This window comes from Colias croceus, chromosome 24 (assembly GCF_905220415.1).
Source record: "Colias croceus chromosome 24, ilColCroc2.1".
NCBI lineage: Eukaryota > Metazoa > Arthropoda > Insecta > Lepidoptera > Pieridae > Colias > Colias croceus.
Window position 1 is genome coordinate 2177146 of NC_059560.1, and position 22525 is coordinate 2199670.

Below are 22525 nucleotides of genomic sequence, written 5' to 3' on the forward strand. Positions count from 1 at the left end.
GTCCCCGAGTGACACACGTCGTTTTTATTAATTTTTCACCGATAAGCATGGTTTTAGAAAAGGTATTCTTGAACATAGAGCTCAAGCGTTTGTTTGAACAGGCTAATCTCAGGAACTACAGGACCGATTTTTATCATCGTTGACAAGTACGTTATCCCTGAGTGCTAAAATAGTCATTATTACGGGCGTAGCCGGGTCAGACTGTTAGTTATGTATAATAATTTGGGTACTTCTGTGTTATGAGTTTCTCTAAAATAATTATGAAACTTGAGTAAGAATCACCATAGTAACACAATCTATACGTATACATATAACACTGGTCAACAATGATTTTGTTGCCCTGGATGTGAAAGTGGTTTCGAATAATTTAATGTATATTATATATAAAACTATTAATGGTTTTAGTAGATTGGCTCTAGTTTTTTTTTAATCCTAATTTTCTTATTAGACTCTAAAACGCAGAATGAAATAGAAGGTATATTTGTTTAACATCATTTATTTATTACAAAGTCTTACTTATCGTTTTGTTTTAGTATTTAATTAGTTCAAATGGATATAAAAATAGAGAAAAATCATTAAAACTTATGAAATAGTACAAGGAAATAGATTTTTTAAGCTTCTCTTCTTAGTTAATTTTGGGACAATAGTTTTGTTATGGACCATCAGTAATCTGCCATCATGTGCCGATCCCATAAACCCTGATACCTTTATTCGATAATTTTTACTTCTTTTTCGATACGTTCTTCCTGTTTCTCACATAAATTTTGCAGATTTACTGGATATCTATCCAGGAGACTGTGGGGAAAGTGTAGCTTTATGTTCGTATTTGCTCATAAAATAATGAAGTTTTTTAACAACTGTTGTGCAATTTCTTTATAATTTGGTGTTTTAAATTTACCTTAAATTAACCAATACTATATCTCTCCATAATTTACAAATAGCATCAGGTATAAATTTTTGTTAAATTTTCATCTTTTATCAATTTTCGACACGCCCGTCCTGTAGGGCCGTCGGGTATTCTTCTTATACTTCTAGATTCCCTCAAAGGCCTAAATTCTCATATTTATTAATTATTCCTAATGAATTTGCTTTGTCTAATACTATTAATAAAAACATCAAGAGAATTTCGTATAGGTACCTATCCACTTTGCTGACCAAGTGCTACTGGATTCCTTCAACTCAATACAAACCGAACATTGTTGTTCATAAAAATGATTTTTTTACAGAAACCATTTATTATTCTGATATTCTACAGTCAGTTTTATAGAATAGGGTTATGTCTGAGCGAATAAATGTGCAGAAAACGTAATTCACCAAAAAAATGAACACTTGTTAGTAACCCGTATTCTGAAGGGCCGTAAGAAAATTTAACATATGAAAACCCAAATTAAAAAAAAAATAGAGCCAATTAAATAATTTTAATGATTACATTCGCAAACTGGGTACTTGAAATATATAAATCTGTAGAAATATCCAGAGCAACAAAAAAAAAATGATTTTTTGTTGAGCTGTGATAATAAATCTGTAGAAGGGTCAATTCTGTACATTGAAAATATTGAAAAAATAAATAGCAGGGGGTGTTACTGGATCGATACCAAACCCAAATATGTGAAAAAAAAAATGTTATCTGTCTGTCTGTCTGTATGTGAAGGCATCACGTAAAAACTAACGGTTCAATTTCGATGAAACTTGGTATAATTATACCTTATTATCCTGGGCATAAAAAAGGATACTTTTTATCCCGAAAAAATACGTAGAAAAAAATAAATATTAATTTTTCCGCGCGGACGGAGTCGCGGGTGGAAGCTAGTCTAGAAATATAACCGAAACAGTAATATAGTTTTATCTACGGCTGATATAGAACTAGATAACTTTATCTTGTAGTAGTAGTAAAACTAACTAATCTGATTAATAAGGCTTTCCTTAAGGGAAAAGGAAATCTCACCACAATGAGGATTTAAATCTATACTAATATTATAAAGCTGAAGAGTTTGTTTGTTTGAACGCGCTTATCTTAGGAATTACTGGTCCGATTTGAAAAATTCTTTCGGTGTTAGATAGCCTATTTATCGAGGAAGACTATATAATCATCACGCTAAACCGCGGGGCACAGTTAGTAATAAATATAGGCATTTGAAACACGCTCAAACTAATGAAATTATTTTATTGTATCCCTGCTTCAAACTTTGAATTAAATATGGCTGTTTGATTTTGGTCGAAATCGACTCCAAAAGGAGTCGGTTACATACAACCATACAGGTGAAGATAATAAAAGCATGTTAAAAAGAAAAGAAAAAGCATAGGGCTATTATAAAGTTATATAATATATTATAAGTTATATAATATATTATAATATTATAAGGCTTACCGCCCGCGGCTTCGCCCGCTTTGTCTAAAACCTAATAAATTATACTAAAACCTTCCTCTAGAATCACTATATATATTAAAAAAACCGCATCAAAATCCGTTGCGTAGTTTTAAAGATTTAAGCATACAAAGGGACATAGGGACAGAGAAAGGGACTTTGTTTTATATACTATGTAGTGAAGTTCAAATAGAACTCGTGTGATAATTTTAATTTCATTTAATGTATACGAACTATTTTAAACTAGCTCATGATCTTTCACAATTTATAGATGAAAAATTCTAAATACACTGTTAATTCTCATAATTAATTTTCAACACACTTTAAAAGCTGTTTCAACTTGAAGATTTAATGTCTTGTACAAAAGGAAGTACCTATACAAATGACCCTGCAGTTGAGTCCAGAAAAGTATATGAGTAAATATAAAGACATTTTTAATTATAAATATTGCGAAGACTTCTTGGAGTAATGAAAAGATATTTTATGTTGCGGTTATGTCGCTACCTTTTTCTTTAGTTTTTTATATTAATACTGCAATTAGTTTATTACCTAGGTACCAAGATTAAATCAATATATATAAAACAAAGTTGCCTTTTCTGTCCCTATGTCCCCATGTATGCTTAAATCTTTAAAACTACCTTCGCAACGGATTTTAATGTGGTTTTTTTAAAGATAGAGTGATTCAAGAGGAAAATCGTGCGAAGCCGCGGGCGTATAGCTAGTAAAAAATACTTAAAGTAAATAGGTTGGAATTCAGTTATTTTCATGTCAATAGGCAATAAGTAATAATTATTGCCGTTAAGAGACTGAATTATGAATTATCCTTCACGCCTTTTTCCTATTTATCGGTGAAAATAAAGTGGTAGTTCATTAATTCATTATAATAGGGTAGTAATTCATGGTCTTGTTTACCTACTTATAACTATGTACTACAAATATGACTTACTAGTGGTCCGCCCCGGCTTCGTCCGTGGTACATGTTTCGCAATAAAAGGTACCCTATGTCCTTTCTCGGGTATCAAAATATCTCCATACCAAATTTCATGCAAATTGGTTCAGTAGTTTAGGCGTGATTGAGTAACAGACAGACAGATTTACTTTCGCATTTATAATAATAGTATGGATTATTTTGCAAGTACATATTTACGTAATTACCCCTCAGAATTACATTTTATAAACTTAATACTTAGTTAAATATAAACATCCGATACACACAACAACATCTTTTGAAATTATTAATAATTTTAATAAAATTATCTTGTTTTGGCTTGCTGTAATAAAATGCAGTTTTCTAACAATAAAAACACATTCATCTTCTTGTACATTACACAAACAATAACATGCGAACACGCATACACCCACGCACACTCACACACACACTCACACACACACACACACACACATCCATTCTACCAATTTTTAGAGTATTTTTATTTTTATGTATTACCTTATTTTTTAAGCTTTCTTTTAATTGTTAATGCCTAGTAATTGTTATGGAAGAGAAGCGCCTTCTAACACAAGTGAAATTTACACTTACCTCCAACCCGAGATGAAAACTTGTTTAAAAGAAATAAACAATTTTATTTTATTTTTTTATTTACATTCAATGTATGGAAGGCTGTTGAGTAACAGACATACAGATTTACTTTCGCATTTATAATAATAGTATGGACTATTTTGCAAGTACATATTTACGTAATTACCCCTCAGAATTACATTTTATAAACTTAATACTTAGATAAATATAAACATCCGATACACACAACAACATCTTTTGAAATTATTAATAATTTTAATAAAATTATCTTGTTTTGGCTTGCTGTAATAAAATGCAGTTTTCTAACAATAAAAACACATTCATCTTCTTGTACATTACACAAACAATAACATGCGAACACGCATACACCCACGCACACTCACACACACACTCACACACACACACACACACATCCATTCTACCAATTTTTAGAGTATTTTTATTTTTATGTATTACCTTATTTTTTAAGCTTTCTTTTAATTGTTAATGCCTAGTAATTGTTATGGAAGAGAAGCGCCTTCTAACACAAGTGAAAAAGGCACTTACCTCCAACCCGAGATGAAAACTTGTTTAAAAGAAATAAACAATTTTATTTTATTTTTTTATTTACATTCAATGTATGGATATCATACGTATAAAAAATATTATTTTTCGTCTAATTATGTTTCCACAGACAAAGACACAAGTAAGCTATGAATACAATGAAAATGAGAAACATTTCGTTCAAGCTTTTAGGTAGCAATTAATTTTAAAAAAGTAATACCTATTCAGTGTGGAAACAATGTATTTAAGATTTAAGAACTGCAGTGTGCATTGTGTGTACTGTCCTAGAGAATGCTTACTTTTCTGCGTCCATTTGATAATATAAACTAGGCATTATGTTAAACACGGTGTTTTTAAAGTATTAAATACAATAGTTGACTAACCAGGGTAATTTAAGTGGGCTAATAAACGGATAGTTTCAAATTACATTCGTTTAAGTCTTAAAGATATATACTTGATAACGCCCTTAGTACACCTACGCATTCGCGTGCGGCTGCGAAACAACGAAAAAACTGTCAGTAGTGTGGCAGGATTTCGCATATGACATGTCTCACTCTAGCACACTCTAGCACAACATTGTTTCGCAAGGAACTGCGAAATGGCCATCAGACGCATTGCGAAAAAGTTGCGAAAACATTGCTGTTTACTAACGTTCCGCAGATATTTCGCTACGCATTAGTTTCGCAGAGATTCGCTGCCGCACGCGAATGCGTAGGTGTACTAACGGCGTAAAGGCGTAAAATATACAAATTGATAGATTATAAAATGCGTTGACGACAATAAACATCTTTCTTCATCTATAAAATAAAAATGAATCGCCAAATCTGTTGCTGAGCGTTAAACACGAGAACTACTGAACCTATCTACTTAAGAGAAAACACGAAATAGGAGCAAGGAGGAAGAATAAGGTCTAATGGAGCTGCCAGTTAGAAAAAAAAAATAACAGGCTTTAGTTTTTAAAATTTTTTATTCAAATACCAAGCTCACAATCAAAATTAAAACAAATAACAAACAAACTCCACACAGATCATTTACTCAACATTTCCTGAATCTCGACCAAACTCTTGCCTTTTGTCTCCGGTATACAAAAGAAGGTGAACAAAAATGCCATACCGCACGTACTGCTAAAGAACCAGAACATGATATAGGCTCCCAGTTGGGTAGCTATTGAGTTGAAGATTGTGGCCACTGTGAAACCGAATACCCAGGATACAGAGATGACGATAGCAGTTCCTTTACTCCTGACGTTTGGTCTGAACATCTCGCCGGTTAGAGTGCTGGGGATTACGCCAAATCCTGAAAATCGATTTAAATATGGATTTTAGACATATTTTTAAGCTATTGCATAGCTTCTATCGCGGGCCTTGAGCGGGGGACCGAATCGAGAAATTCCGTAACGAAAAAACCTCACGCTCCCCACTCCGACGGGCGGAGGTGTGGCTTGAAGGCATAGCATGCAATAGCTTTACCGCGGCAGTCCCCGAGTGCCACACGTCGTTTTTTTTTCATCAAAGAACGACATAGATTTAATATTAAATAAGGTGGAATAAATAATAAATATAATAAATAAATATTATAGGACATTATTACACAAATCGACCTAGTCCCACAGTAAGCTCAATTAAGGCTTGTGTTGTGGGTACTAGGCGAATAACTGTATAGTCTAAATATTTTGATATGTGACGTAGAGACAGGTTTGTTTGGCACCAAAGAATGATAGAGATAAAAGACTTGATTAAAGGCAAAAAGTTAAATAATGAAAGATAGCAAGAAAATTAACGAATACATGTCCATTATTACGGTGCATTTACATCAAACGAGCGAATGCTCATTCTAACCCCATTAAGTCAAATTATTTTAGTGTAAACAGGCGTAGAGCATTCGTTCGTTAGTTTTCGTGCATTCGAAAAGATTCTATGCAATGTTCTAATACTGAACAACACTGAATATGGGTTTTCGTTGACGCTACAAGATCCCGAAATAATTCTCCTGCTCTAGCTCTATGTTTGTTTGATGTAAATGCAGCGTAAGAAAAAATGTAGTCTCTTACCACTCAAACTAATTTTAATATAATCAAATAAACTATGGGTTCTGTACAGCATGAAAACGTGATAAGTTTTAATAAAATAACTATTTTCTCACCCATATTATTACTTAAGAAAAACAACACCAACACTGCTAAAGGAAGCCATTTTATATAAAGTATTACACTGTGTTCTATGTGAAGTAAATAAAAGTAAGTCCCAAAGATTATCTGAAAAAAAACGCGTAATAAAATAATTATTGTAATTCAATTTAGGTTTCTTTAAAGTAACAATACAATTTTAAATTATTTTGCAGCATAAAATAAATAAACTTGTAGTATTATATAAATAAGATCAATAACTCATTAGCCTTTATTACTGAGAAATTATGTAAGCAGTTTAATTTACACTCTACTGGTGATATAGTTTCAAAGTCATTGCAGTAGTTTTTTTATATTAATTTTTATATACGAAAAATATTCACTACACCAAACCATCACAACATTCCCGTGTATTTTATCAACTACAATATGCTATTAGACATTTTCCAGACCTTTAAAATGAAAATACTTTCATGACAAATGACTCCTGTCTCCGTTAAGTATACCGTCGCAGTAAACATATGGGACAATATATCTTCCTATATTCCTATGTAATCTTTCTTTAAAATATATGTAAAATATGCAGTGTACGTAATATTTAGACGAAAATTTAAACTAAATAGCATTTTTTACATTACAATACATGGATAGAAGCTTTATTTCCACGTTCGTACTAGTTAACTATAGACAATTCATGTAAAATACGAAATAAAAATAATGTCTCTGTACAAAACAATACCCATTTATATAATGAATACAAAAGCTTTTTAGTATATTCGTAAAGTATTCAAATGGTTTAAAATGACATATTTTAAAGTATAGAAAAAAAGTATAACGAGGTGGGATTCGAACCCGCGTCTTTCGTCGATTGAATGTTGAGTCAATATGATCACCATGATTCCTTTTGCATATAGCAGTATTTTTACGGTCTGGGAAAGTAATGACGCTAAAAACTAAAACTCACCATACTTAAACAGCTCAACGCCGTCGAAACCAATAAAAGCGATCTCCTACCAGATCTCTCCACAAAACACGGAGCAAGAGTACTCCCAAATAACTGAGTACATCCAATTATTATAGTAGCTATTTCTGGCTTAATAGATGACCCAGCCATTTCAAATATTGACGTAGTAAAAAAGGAAACAACAAGAACACCACTCAAATAATTCAGTGAACTTATAACTGTTGTTATTATTAAACCCTTTCTGTTACATTTGATTGTAAATAACTCTCGCCAGTCTTCTAGATCATTAGTTTTTATTTGAGCCTTCTTTAGTTCTATGATACCGTTTATTTCATGTTGCCTTTGAAGTTGATTAAGGACTGTGATCATTTTTTTATCTTCATCTGAAATCGAGATAGGCGTATTAGTTTTTTATTTAGTGTTAACATTCTTTCGATAATTTATTGGAATGGTCTTCTTTGTTGCTTATTAACTTTTGTTTCATTGATCATAATAATAGTTATGTTTTTATATACATTTTTGTCCATAAAGAATAGTTTAAAAACAAATCCGACTTGTTAATTTGCGAAACTGTTGTTTTATGCTTCATAATAGCCACTTTAATTTTAAACTACTATGATAGCTGATGCAAACATAGTATGTATAACGATAAAATATATTTTATAGAAAACTGACCTTTAATAGCATAGAAAACAGGAGATTCAGGAATGAAAATGACAGCAATAAAATATATAATTGATATCCCCACAGCTATATAGGACACTGAACTGTAGGACACATAGGGTCCTGCAGAATACACGAGGAGGGAACCCAAGGACTGTATGATTCCAATTCCAGTTAAAAGGATTCCACGGATTTTAGTTGATCTGGAATAAGGAATAAATGAAATAAGAAAGAAAGATTGAAATGATTTCGAAACGTATATTTTGAAACCACTTAAAACTGTCGGTGAAAATAAAACTAAGAATGTAGATTGTAATATTACAACAAAAAATATTTAGTTACTAACAAGCTAACAAGAAAAATAAAGACGGATGTGTCATGTCTTAGATAAAGGATTTCCTTAATATTAAATTTTAACGTAATGCTATGTCATTGTCGTGCAGATAATCACTTATAATACCACAAGAGCTTCAAAATTATCGGGTATTTTCCGATAGGTTCTTTGCAAACAAATGAAGGAGTCAAGTTTTTAGTCAAGGCTAAAAAATCACGAGCGCGAAGCACGAGTGATTTTTCCTGAAAAACTTGACGACTTTATTTGTTTGCAGGGAACCTTGAGGGAAATGCCAGATAATTTTGAAGCTCGTGTGGTATTCGGGGGATTATTTTTCCGTCCCAAATGTCGGCCAATAATTTCACAATTGAATTCAACCTGTCAGTTTGACGTCAACGACCAGAGAAAATTTTCAAAAAAATATCAGTATAATACCATGTAGGTTGTACCACGTGACGTCGAATGGTGCAATTCTATTGGTCGATATTTGGCTCGGAAAAATAATCATGGTTATTGCCAGATAACCGTAACGTTATAAGATAAAATATGTATATTCATACTCACGCAATTTCACCAATATAAATCATATTGACCAAGCAAGCGGAACCCACTCCAAAGGTAGCAATGAACCTTCCAATGAAGACCATTATAAAATTCGTGGATAATGCTAGTAAAAAGAAGCCCACGGTTGAAAAACTAGCTGCGAGTATTAGACCTGGTTTCCGCCCTTTATAGTTTGAGAACCAACTCATTGAGAGAACACCTGGTAGAAGGAATATACAAGGCATAAATAATAGTAAATTGAAAAATAAAGAGGTAAGCCCTGAAAATTGAGGTTACTAAAGCAATTTTAATTTGTGGAAAGATATAAAAATAATTAGTTATGTACAACCTGATTCAAAAAGTTCTACACGTATCTGTCTGTAAATCTGATGAATTTATGATCCAATTTTGATTGAAACTTATCTTAGAATATTTGCTTCTTTGATCCAAACATATAAACATTGTTCTAGTGAGGTCAGAATGGAGGCGAATTCTTTATTTAAACCAGCTGAGCCACGCAACTTTTTTTTTCTGTCAAAAGGAATATTTTTCCCGCTTTGCAAAATTTTTAATTTGCTCCGCTTTAATTTGAGCGTGATGTTATAAATCCTTGAACTTTCTTGACAAATAGCATCTAAAGTCTTAAATATGCATTAGAATGAATGAATTTTCATAAAATTTAAAAAAAACTTTCATTCACAAAAAAAATTATGTGAAATTATGATAGGTACTAATGAAAAAGCGATATACATACCAAGATATACGTATTGTAAACTTGTACAACAACAACGTACTTGAAAAAAGAGCGTGTGTGCCGAGCACACGTGTCAAAAATGAAACTTATTTGGCTAGATAAAAAATACCAAAATCGTCGCCATACTCCATGACGTGACGGTATTGCCATGACGAGACCTTTAATTTTTACTCTCAACGTGCCTAAAGTTTTCACTTCAAAAATTCATCTATAACATGGGAAACACGAAGGTTAACCAGGTATGAAGCAATCCAGCACCTATAGCCCTAGCATTCCTCGATAAAAAGGAAACACAAAGACATAATTACGTATTCCTCGATACATAGGAAACATAAAACTATAGTTACTTACTAGGTAACCCAGCAACATATATAATAGATGCCATAAAGGAGGCCTCAAAGCTCGTCGGAGGTCGGGGCAGAGGAGATTGCTCAGGGTCATTCAACTTTGGAATTATTGGAGCCGTCCAGCTGATGTCGTAGCCACATAGCATCTGTCCTAGGTACACTGGAATATCAATGAATGAAGGAATGAATAAATTACTTTATTTGCACCAGTAACAAAATAATACAAATATGTACAAAAAATGTTGTGTGGTTTTATGAAACAACGGTAAAAGTGAAACTTTTTTTCACACCATAGACATTTAACTAAAAATTATCGTATTTGTACGATAATTATCGTGCGTATCGTGCGTCGCGCGACATGCGCTACACAGACCAAAAAGTTTGAGACGATGTAATAAAAGTTTCACTTTAAAAAGGCTGCCTTATCGCTATACAACGATCTCTTCCAGACAACCCTAGGTCAAGGATTAGGAAAATTACGGAATATAAAAAGATAGTGTAGTAAACTTGGTAATTGCTTGTATTATGAAATTGACTTCATTTTTAGTAAAGATATTTAGATAAAATATTTTTGATAATTTTATTAAGCTATTGCATAGCTTCTATCGCGGGCCTTGAGCGCGGGGACCGAATCGAGAAATTCCGTAACGAAAAAACCTCACGCTCCCCACTCCGACGGGCGGAGGTGTGGCTTGAAGGCATACTAGCATGCAATAGCTTTGCCGCGGCAGTCCCCGAGGGCCACACGTCTTTTTTTGTAAGTAGGATTTTAAGAAAGTACAATCTTTCTGTCCGCGGCTTCGCTCGCGTATCCAAATGAAAACCCACACAGTTTCCCGTGAGATTTCCGGCATTAAACCTATGCTATATTCTTTATCACGTCTCAAACTATCTCTGTAGTTAACAATTTTAATCCTAATCCGTTAGTAGTTTAGGCGTGAAGAAAAGATAGGCATACAAACCGAGTTACTTTCGCATTTATAATATTAACCCTTATTAAAACGCTGGGAGCTATACTTCCCACGTCTCAGATTGAAGTAAATCGTGTTTTATTTTTATATGCTTACAACTAATGCAGTGTAATATTTATCTACGCAATCTTAACATTTCAGAGAACTTTTTTTCATGGAATCACTTTTCAGAGAATTATTACATGTCATAGTAAACACACGTCAAAGTCAGGTGACGTGATTTTGCCACCGAAAACGACCGTTATTTTTTTGTTTTTTGTATAGTGCTGAAAAAAAATTAGATAAGTAGATTTGAGTTTTAGCTATGTAAACTAGACTATATTACGGTTGCGTGAAACGTAAAAATATGCCCAGAATCTTTCGTGTATACCTTGGTAGAGTCGATTGAAATTAAGTCTATATGTGGGAAGATATCATCCCAGTGTTCTTCACTGCACGAGACATTCGGAAATTCTATATATAAAATCCGTGTGTCTAAAAAATCTTTTTTAGTTGGTATAAGCAACTTATTTATTATTATTCATTATTTACTGATCAGATAATTAGACATCGTAACTCAATACGTTAGTATTAACCTATTGCTTTTATTTTGTTTAAGAAAAATGCCTTGTTTATGTTGAAGTCATTCATTTTTCAATTCCCGAATTCTTCCCTTAGTAAAAGAAACTTGCATTGATGAGTACTTTCTCCTTCTTTATTAAAAAATATGATCTATATAATTTTTTACGATAAAATTTAATTCACAAGTGGAGTCAGGGCAAATAGCTAGTGTTTGAAAATATTGGTGTCATACTGGACACTGGGAGCTATAGTTCCCACCTTTCCAACCTTTTTACAAGAGAGAACAGATGACGGGATATATACATCCCACCAAAAAAAGGTTACTTCCCCCCCACTAACCCCTCTTTTGTGTGAATTTTTGAAATCTACGACCCAAAATTACCCGGGAACGTATCTTACTTTTTTGTTAACTCCTCCACAGGCTCGCTTTTGAATAAGGGTTAAATACGAATTTTCCTGTTCTTTAAGAAAAATAACATTATTATATCATATCTTATCTAATTCTTTTATATAAAATTCCCCTGTCACAATGTTAGTTACCATACTCCTCCAAAACGACTGGACCTTTTCTCATCAAATTTTGTGTGCATATCGGGTAGGTCTGAGAATCGGCTAACATCTATTTTTCATACCACTAAATGATGAAGAGACTAAATGATGAAGCAGAACAACGTGTAATTTTATAAACGTGACGGTTTGTGAAGATGTATGTATCCTAACTATCAATTTTTTTATGATATTATTTTAAACAGATATGTTTCCCATATTTAGTTATTCCCTTAGTTATGTTTACAAAACAATTACCTATTTTCTACCCAATTTTCTTTCTTAAAACAAAATACTTAAAACACAATTTAGGTAAAAAACAAACTTACCACATAGTGCTATAAGAATCTGATTTCTATAACGATTAACGAACATTATCACTATAATAATAAATACTATGAAATATGTATTTTAATATATAAAATTACATAATATATCACTGTAACACGACATTCTTTCAATCACATATGCTCTTACTGATTCTATAATAGCATATATTTAATCTTATCTCAGTTTTATTTAGTTTAGAAAATAGTTAAGAATTCTGTAGTCTAATATTTGTACTGTTTCTTTTCTTGGTTTAGTTCAGTTTAATCATAATCTGCTTGTTCCTACTTCAATGGAGATAATACCTACTGACATGATAAAAGATTTCAATTTTTGACGTTGCGCGATGGAGAAAAATGATGAGAGTGAATTTTTACGATGCGCGCGCACACCGACACCTAAATTTAACAGCACGAAGTTAGTTCTAGGTGGTATGAAAATTGATAACTATGTTCAAGTTGTATATTCTAGTATTTTTTCCATACGCCAAAGAAGTATAACTTCTAACGCGTGTACATAAGTACACACACTCTTTTTTATATTAATAATATATTTTTATAAGCTTATTTTTCATGACATTGTTTCTCATTGTTTATAGGCTTAAAAATTATGCTATGTAAATATTTCATTAAATTTTTTCAATGAACGTTTCTTTTAAGAATTGTTTGATTTCTACGGGCCAGCCGCGGCCGGTGAAAATAAAATAACACAGTCTTGAAAGGTTAAAAACAATGTCCTAAGGCAATGTCCATAAAGGAAAAATAACTAAAACGTACATTTTAGAGTTACAACATCATAAAAAATAGGTTTGTTCGGAGCCCTCGGTGCGCGCGTCCGACTTGCACTTGGCCAGTTTTTATTAATCTTTTTCACAAAATAATCAAAGAATAATAATAAAATGCACTTATTACTTATTGTAATTACTATTTAAGAAACAAAGTAGTAAATTAACTACATTTAAATTAACAACCTATATATAAAACAAAATGGCGGTATACAATGTATTGCACAGATGTAATTACATCAACTATCTCGGGAAATTAACATCGTTGCTAACCCTGTTTCGTTTTATTGGCTTATATAATGTATTTTATCTCTATTTCCCGTTATAATTAATTTGTAATATTTGTTTTATGTCTGTTTAGAATATGAAGGAGAGGTTAACAATTGAGGTTAGGTACATGTAAAAGTCTTGGCAAAAGTTTACATAAAATGTTTATTATAGCCTATTGAAGTCCGCGGTCTCAGACGTTACAAGTCAATCATAAATTTAACCATAGTATTATACTGAGGTCTGAGTATAGTTTGACCATGATATTTCAACACTATGATATCCTTAGATAATTTCAAATTTTAATAAAAATGTAGGTTTATAAACACATGACAAGTGGATAGAAAGCGCGAATTGTAAAAGGTTATTTTTTTGTATTTTTAGAGTTCCGTACCGAAAATAGTAAAATGAAGTCAAGCCGTGTTATTTTTAGTTTTAAGTTAAGTAATTCATACACAACTGTAAAGATAGTTTTAAGATTTTCTGTTTTATTATCTTTAATTTTTAAATTCTATTTTTTATCTAATCATAAACGTGTGCACTATTTTGGTACGTGTTATCATTAGAAATTGTAAAAATATCTCTTATAATACTAACATTATAAAGAAGTAATGTTTCTAACGTTGTTTGTTTGTAAGGACTAAACTACGGAAGCACTGATCTGATCATGAGAGTTCTTTCACCAAAATATAGCTCTATAATTAAGGACAGACATATTTGTACCCCGCGGTTAAATCCGCAATGGCGGCATTGCTACGCTCATATTGCTCTTAGCGTGATGATATATAGCCTTCCTCGATAAATGGGATATCTAACACCGAAAGAATTTTTCAAATCGGACCAGTTGTTCTTGACATTAGCGCGTTCAAACAAACTCTTCAGCTTTATAATATTATATAGATTATCATACTAGTCGAAGCCGGGGCAAACTACTATAGTTAGTAAATAAATTGTATTTTCATTGCAAGGCTAGTTATACGTAAAATATTTTTGTCTTTGACCGAGATTTCAATAAAATATTGAATGAAGAAAAATTTTGCATCAATATTGGAATATGAACGACTCGCCTTAAAATTTATGATAATTTCGAAAAGAAAATGAAAGATAGAAGTTTTTCACTCGAATTCTGTTGATATAGTTTACAATTTAGAGAATAAGTTCGTAACTTAATGATTTATTTATTAGTGTTTTATTTTTCACTAGCCGCTCGCCGCGGTTTCACACCCGTGGCTTCGCTCCTGTTGGTCGTAGTGTGATGATATATATCCTAAAGCTTTCCTCGATAAATGGGCTATCTAACACCGAAATAATTTTTTAAAATTGGACCCTGAGATTAGCGGGTCCAAACAAACAAACAAACTCTTCAGCTTTATAATATAAGTATAGATGTACCTACTGCTTTCTTGTTTTATTTAATGAAAGAGACGAATAAATTACGAATTAGGTTTAAAATAGCCATATTTAAATAATTTACAAAATTAACTAACTTTTTTGAGCTTACGTCATCAGGTAGGTGCGTAGAACTACTTGTACTTAGAGTATGCACCAATATCAACTTTCATTATACCTAGTAACGATAACAAAAATAAAATTAAAGCATAAGAAAAGCCACGCACAGTAACTAGTTAATAATATTAGAGGCAAATTACGTAGTAAACGTTGGTTTATTATACATGATAAGCGTAAGAACAAACAAACGAACTTTTTTAATAAACTATCTTACTATCCAACACACGCTAATTTTAATATTTTTGTGATAATCAGTTTTTCCTCGACTTTGTAAATTGTATTTATATTGTTATCTATACATATAATAAATCTGTAGAAGGGTCAATTCTGTACATTGAAAATATTAAAAAAATAAATAGCAGGGGGTGACATTGGATCGATACCAAACCCAAATATGCGATTAAAAAAATTTTTGTCTGTCTGTCTGTCTGTATGTGAAGACATCACGTGTAAACTAACGGTTCGATTTCGATGAAACTTGGTATAATTATACCTTATTATCCTGGGCGTAAAATAGGATACTTTTTATCCTGGAAAAATACGTAGAAAAAAAATTAATATTAATTTTTCAGTTTTATCCATAGACGTTGTTCTGTAGAACCGCGAACACACGTTGCGTATTATTATAGGCCTAGCCGTATTTGGGTCCAATGGATATTTATAAGATGTCATTGTCAGAGTTACTCAAAATGGAGAAATAAACCATCCACGCGAAGACCGACATCTGCGCGGACGGAGTCGCGGGCGAAAGCTAGTGTTATATAAATAATTATAATATGACTAGCCACTCGCCGCGGTTTCACCCCCGTGGCTCCTCTCCTGTTGGTCGTAGCGTAATTATATACAGGGTGTAATCGTTAAGTGTGCACTGGCGATGTGTGGGAGTGATTGATGTAAAATTTTTGGATATTTCTCGTTTTATTTTTAATAAGTTATTATTGTCATATTACTCATTAGGTAAAGGGCTTTCGATATCAGTTGAAAGTTTTTTGATATCTTCAATATTTACGGATTAATCGCCTGTGCACACTTAACGATTACATCCTGTATAGCCTATAGCCTTCCTCGATAAATGGGTTATCTAACACAGAAGGAATTTTTCAAATCGGACAATTCCTGAGATTAGCGCGTTCAAACAAACAAACAGTGACTATTAAACGCACATTTTTTGCATGTGTTTAATTATTTTTTAAAGAAATATTTATTGACTCCTTAATATAAAATCAACTTCCAAATCTAAATACTTACTTCCTACAGCGTAAACATTACACAAAGTACATCTTAAATTAGAACCTTGATTATTATTTACTTCAGCTTATTACGCTTTTCTTTGAACTGAAATAACCGCGGGAAATTTATCCGGTATAATATTATCTATTTCAGTATTAAATGATAAAATCGATAAACGATAATCCCGGTTGAACAGAACAATATCAGTGAGTTTTGGAATAAAACCTTTATTATATCCGATGAGATTAATTTATAATGACAGGAACGAAAATACATCGGGACATGATATTAATTTGACAGCTAGCTTAATTAATACTGGCTGTGCTCCGCGGTTTTACCCGCAGTGTAGCCTAGCCTAGCCTTCCTCGAATCCTAAAAATATACTATATTATAGTATAGTTTATCTTTCTATAAATACAATAATATGATTTGTTTATTTTATTTTAACATGAAATATACTAAACATGTCTATGTTAATGGAAAATTAAGTAATTTTAAATGCCGGACGTAACTAACTTAATCCAATTTCATTTTTGTTTCAAGTTCTTACTGACCATAAACACACAAAATACTAATAGATAGGTCTGGGGACAAGGGGATATAGGAAATGCGAAAGCGACTTCGTTTTATACTATGTAGGGATAATAGATGATCACTCATTTTTTTCCTATGAAAAATGATGGACTAAAAGATATTTCTTATAATTAACCACGTGACATACGTTATTCATACTTTCAGCCAAGTGTAAAGATATTTCTACTTGAACACATTTATGGTGTGAATGCCCGAGTCAATGTCTTGTCAAGTTAATGACTAGTGCCACGCCCCGGCTTCGTACATGTTAATATTATCGTAGTATAAAGAGAACTTTATACTTTATATTTATTGGGTAAATCTAATGATAAGGTACTAAGGTAAATACTTTGTTTCTAAAAAGAAAGAAAGAAGATAAAAAATATGTTAAATAAAATTATTATCAGAACAATAATAAAATACAACTCTGTCTGTGCGTTTGGATGTAACGTTTTCAAAGACCACATCGGTATTAATTTTAATTTTTCAAAAGTAATTTTTTACAAAATGTTAGAATTTAAGTTTAACGATTTCCTGGGTTATTTATTGAACAATCTTTTGTGGTGGATATCTACTACGATTTTAAGAGGGCTTATTCCATTTAACGCAAGTCAAAATCTCCGCGATCTATTACGATAGATCGCGGCTTGCGCTATCCTTTTACTATGAACAGCATAGGTCCACAGGAGAGCGCCGAGCAACATGTCCTCTATCTGAAAAGGCTCGCTGCCGACTGATTTTATTCGGGTCGCGCGCAGTGTTTTATAGTACTTTAAAAAAAATTGTAGAAAAATAATAGAGGTACCTTAGTTGATTTTTTAAATTTAATCTTATAAGTAAGACGTTCTTTTATTGCAATATATATAAATTATATTCAACTAAGTCAAATATCTTGGTGAAAATAATCATTTTGTCGACTATAATTTCTAAAAAAATTCACATTGTTCGGATTTTAATTTCGTAAGTTAGGAGTCCAAAATAAAAAAATCTTTTAACTAACTATTTTAATAAGGATTTTTGCAGTTAGTTAAAAAAAATGTGTGTTAGATCTGTCAGCAATTTCAGATATTTTTAGCTTCGAAATTGACACTAAAAGTGAAATCAAGTAATCATCGGCTCAGTTATCTTGATGGTATTCACAAATACTGTATTAATTGAAATAAACTCTTAACTAACTATATAGACAATAAAATTTCCTAAAATTATTAGTAATTCATATGTTTGTAAGATAAGTGGTTGATGGACAATCTGGTTTGAAAAATCACATATTTGAGCCAAACAGCGCACGGACCGCGTACACGGCCCTAAGTGTAGGTACATATTTTAATACATTTTTTTCGGTGTAAATGAGCCTTAACATTAATTTTTCGTGTCATTTTTGAAATAAAGCTGTTATTTGTTTCAATTTGTACAAAATTAAACACTCCATTTTTCTACCATCGGCCTCATAGTCTCTAATTATCATGAACAAACACTTTGACAAGATATTTTATATATATACATGTGGGAATTATAACATATGACTAAGAGTAAACAAATTTCTTCACTATGGGGATAGGCCTCTGACCTTAAAGGTTGAATTAATGCCAAGATAAACTACGGTTACACTAAACTTTAGTTGTTTATCAAATAAGCGACTAAGTTTTCAACTTAATCGGAATACTTAACGTCCTACTTTGTACAGCTTAAACAACCATTTATTTTGTAAGTTATTGTTTTTGAGTTACGCTGCATTAGAGTTATTAGGTGGAACTTTAGTTTTATCTAGATAATTAAATTTATAGGGTTGAATGAAGATAACTAAATAATGAATAAATTATAAATTATGCAACTAAATTTTTAAATGGCTTTTAAAGAATTATTAAAAGAATTAGCAGTTTATAATTTATCCACCAACCTACAAATATTATAAATACGAAAGTTTGTAAGTTTGTTTGTTAGTCCTTCAGGCAAAAACTGCTGAACTAATTTTCATGAAATTTGGCACGCACATAGAGAGTAACTTGGATTAATATATAGGATAGTTTTTGTCCCGATAATACCATAATACCATAACATAATAATATTATAAATGTCGTGAGATTCACTAAACCATAACTATTTAAAAGATTGATGTACAATTCAAAGCACGAGTTGCTTAGCAGGCATTACAGCAATATGTTATATGCAAATTTTGTATTATAAATAGAGCGGTACTAGTAAGTAAGTAAGTAAGTAACGATACCGGTAACGATTGAAGTGATATGGGTATCCGTTTGGGTAATTGTTCCGTGATTAAATGATTTAAACTAGTCTTTCTAAATATAATGAACGACAGTGTTAAATTTATTAGTTACATATAAAATTTACAAAACATCTTTCCTCTTTATAATATAACTGTAGATAACCACTAAAAATGAGACAAATAACATGCAATACATACAATTTCATTTCAATACGTAGATAGAAACTAAAATCACGTCTATAAATTACATTTTTGTAAAATAACTTTATCGATATCACGACATAAACGACGTTATCGATATTTTCGTCTGTCACATCACTAACCACAACGTTATTACTCAAATAAATCCCACTGTAAAGATGTGAACGAATGAAACGTCTCCTAAATCCATCAGGATTTTAGTACAGATAGTATGACGCGCTTCAAGTTTTAGCATTCGTTTTAGGAATTCTAAAATTAATCTTTCTCAAAATTCTAGAACCTTTTTGAATGAAAATTCATGGTATATTTAAATTTTATTCGCAAGGCGTGGTGTAGCGTATAGTACCTACGTTTTTTATATCTAGATAATATTTTCTATTTTGTTTTTTCTTTACTACAATTGAGATTTGTCGAATATAATATAATATGTTTCATCGCGAAACGTGCAATAAAATGGCTTGTCGCTGTAATAAAAAGTAAAATATCAACCGCCAACTGATCCTAATTCGTATTTTATCATATTTCAGGGAACTCCGATTCGAAAAATTATTTTGGTGTTATATAGCCCATAGAGGAAGGCTATATATCATTACGCTAAGGTGAAAAGGAGCGGAGCAACGCGGGTAAACCCGTGGGCCACAGCTATTTGTTCATACACATTATGTTTTACTCTCTCCAGATTTATTGCTATGAAACAGGAACATACATACACATTGCATATAAGTAATATGCTAGTTGCTACAATAGTAGTAGTAATTAGTGCTACAATAATCATCATGTATGTATGTTAGCTTGCAGCTTGCAAATGGCGCTCTGCGAATGATAAATACGTTTAATTATTGAGTCTGGTTTCACGCAAGAATGCGTACTAGTGCTGTGCTGGATTAATGTTGTGCGAAGTGATGTGCAAGTATGGTATCGATGGTTTTAATCATTTATCGATCTTTTAAATAATGGTGAATACATTTCACTTTGCGTTAAACTTTCTTGATTTCAAATTATATTTTTCAGCCACTGATATTCAAAACATCTCAATATGTAACATAACATTTTATATTTAATTGTTTGATAATAATATTCTGATGACCCTTCGCAAATAAATACATAATAAATATATATTATATCATCACTGTAACCTGAAGTTTTTCTTTATTTGAACCAAGAAGCTTTTTCATCACACTCACATCACATAACAAGGCAAAGACGTTGTATTGAAATGCAACCATCGATGCATTTATCGACAAACATGCGAACATCATTAATTTAATCACGTATGTGGTTCGCCGCGATTTCACGTACTAACAGACAAAACCGAATAATATTTCGACTAAAACACTGTTATCATCAATTTGTTTGAAAATATGACGAGGTTAATCGCATTTTAATTAAATTAATCTTCAATAATCCAGGTTAAGCGATTAAAATGTTTATTATATTTTATTAATAAATGGGCTATCTAACACCGAAAGAATTTTTCAAATCGGACCAGTAGTTTCTGAGATAAGCGCGTTCAAACAAACAAACAAACAAACTCTTCAGCTTTATAATATTAGTATAGGGTTTTCTCAAAAGTTTCTCTGTTATATTTATTATATGCTATTTAATATGGATAAAATTATATATTTATGTTCTACAAGTTAGATTGTTTATAATAATTATTTTTACAGTAATTTACCTGTTTTAAGTCTGTATCTATTTGTTAAGGTTTTTTTTTTTAACCAGACATTAATCAGACAATCAGAAAAGTATGTTATATTTAATATTATGTTGTGAATAAAGCGTGATTCTTTTCTTAATTATTTTCCTTATCCTAATAATTAAATATCGATGTACTTAAACATTAATATAATAAGCTATTGCCAATTGCCATTAGCCTCGTAGTTTCAAAATAAAGGCCATTATTTCACTTTAATATCCGATGAGAAGCAAGCTGTGACGATTTCCGCGATCCATTTTAAAAGCAATCAAAATAAATCTACCCGCCAAATAATCCGTCACTTGTCTTTTTATACCCTCATTTTTATTAATAACAGCTGGTTTATTTTAGGGTTCTTTTGGAAATTAATCAAGGTTTTGCTTGGAAATGTCGTCAAATAAAAAGAAACTGTATTATGTTGGAATGATAAATGTTGGTGATGATTATGATGATGGTGAATAATCCATTTTGTGTCCCACTGTTGGTATACTAAGCTCAAAGGAGGTTATAGTTTTGCATACGCTGAGTACGTAAAAAATACTTATAAAATTCCAGACGCAGTTTTTATAATCGTACAGACAATGCAACTTCCCGGAATACAATCCGTTGATGTTGCATCTTTTATTATAATGTTTATATTTACCTAAATACTAAGTACCTACGAATTGATAAACAACAATAAAACTATTAAAATATAATTACCAAACTCACGCTTAGCCACATCTGTTACTATCGTCTTTAAAGCTTAAGGATCATTCATCTTGATGCCTATTAAATTACTGTAATGTCATTGAAATTAATAAGAAAATAAATTATTAGATTTAAGTAAGAAATATAAGACTTGTCTTGGGAACAATTTTGCGGAGCGTAGAACCGTGAAAGTTCATTGACCTCTAACCAACCGAGCCAAAAGGAGGAAAATGCTAACGTGTGTATATTATAATAATACCTAAACATGGAATCTACACTTTATTTCTGAGCTATACATGCATTTATTTAATTGTCGTATGTGCAACGTCAATCCAAGTGTATCGGTGTACTAACATAATACTTATGGTTTTTAAATAAATATATTTTTCATTTTCATTTAATTTTTTCATAATCGCCGTATTTGCGGCAAATATCGACGATCATTTGTTGGGCCAACACTGCCCATTGTGAAAGTGGCCCATTATAGTAAACGACGTTTTGGCATGTTCCGATTTACGATAAAAACAAGGCAGCGCGGCGGTATCAAAAAATACATTTGTGAGTGTTTGAGCACGCAAAAATATAATACTATGGTGAACAAAAATGTGTAATTATGTACGCATTTATCAAGAAAATTGGTGAACGATTTCCATTTCGTAGCCAAAGTGAATGGAATAAATAAAGTACATCTTATACAATATAATAAATAAAATAAATAAATATATGAGGTTTCAGGATTATGATTGATGATGACAATGATTGGTGGTCATG

At 31.7% G+C, this 22525-nt stretch overlaps 1 protein-coding gene across 1 annotated transcript; it reads right to left on the reverse strand.

Annotated features, from left to right (window-relative positions):
* Positions 1-5393: 5393 nt before the first annotated feature.
* LOC123702781 (facilitated trehalose transporter Tret1-like) lies at positions 5394-12703 on the reverse strand. Its single transcript, XM_045650575.1, has 7 exons — positions 12583-12703; positions 10180-10335; positions 9096-9294; positions 8210-8400; positions 7535-7917; positions 6588-6699; positions 5394-5741 (listed from the first exon to the last, which is right to left on the reverse strand). The coding sequence occupies exons 1-7, from the start codon at positions 12626-12628 to the stop codon at positions 5473-5475; spliced, it is 1356 nt and encodes a 451-aa protein (XP_045506531.1). The 5' UTR covers positions 12629-12703; the 3' UTR covers positions 5394-5472.
* Positions 12704-22525: the final 9822 nt, after the last annotated feature.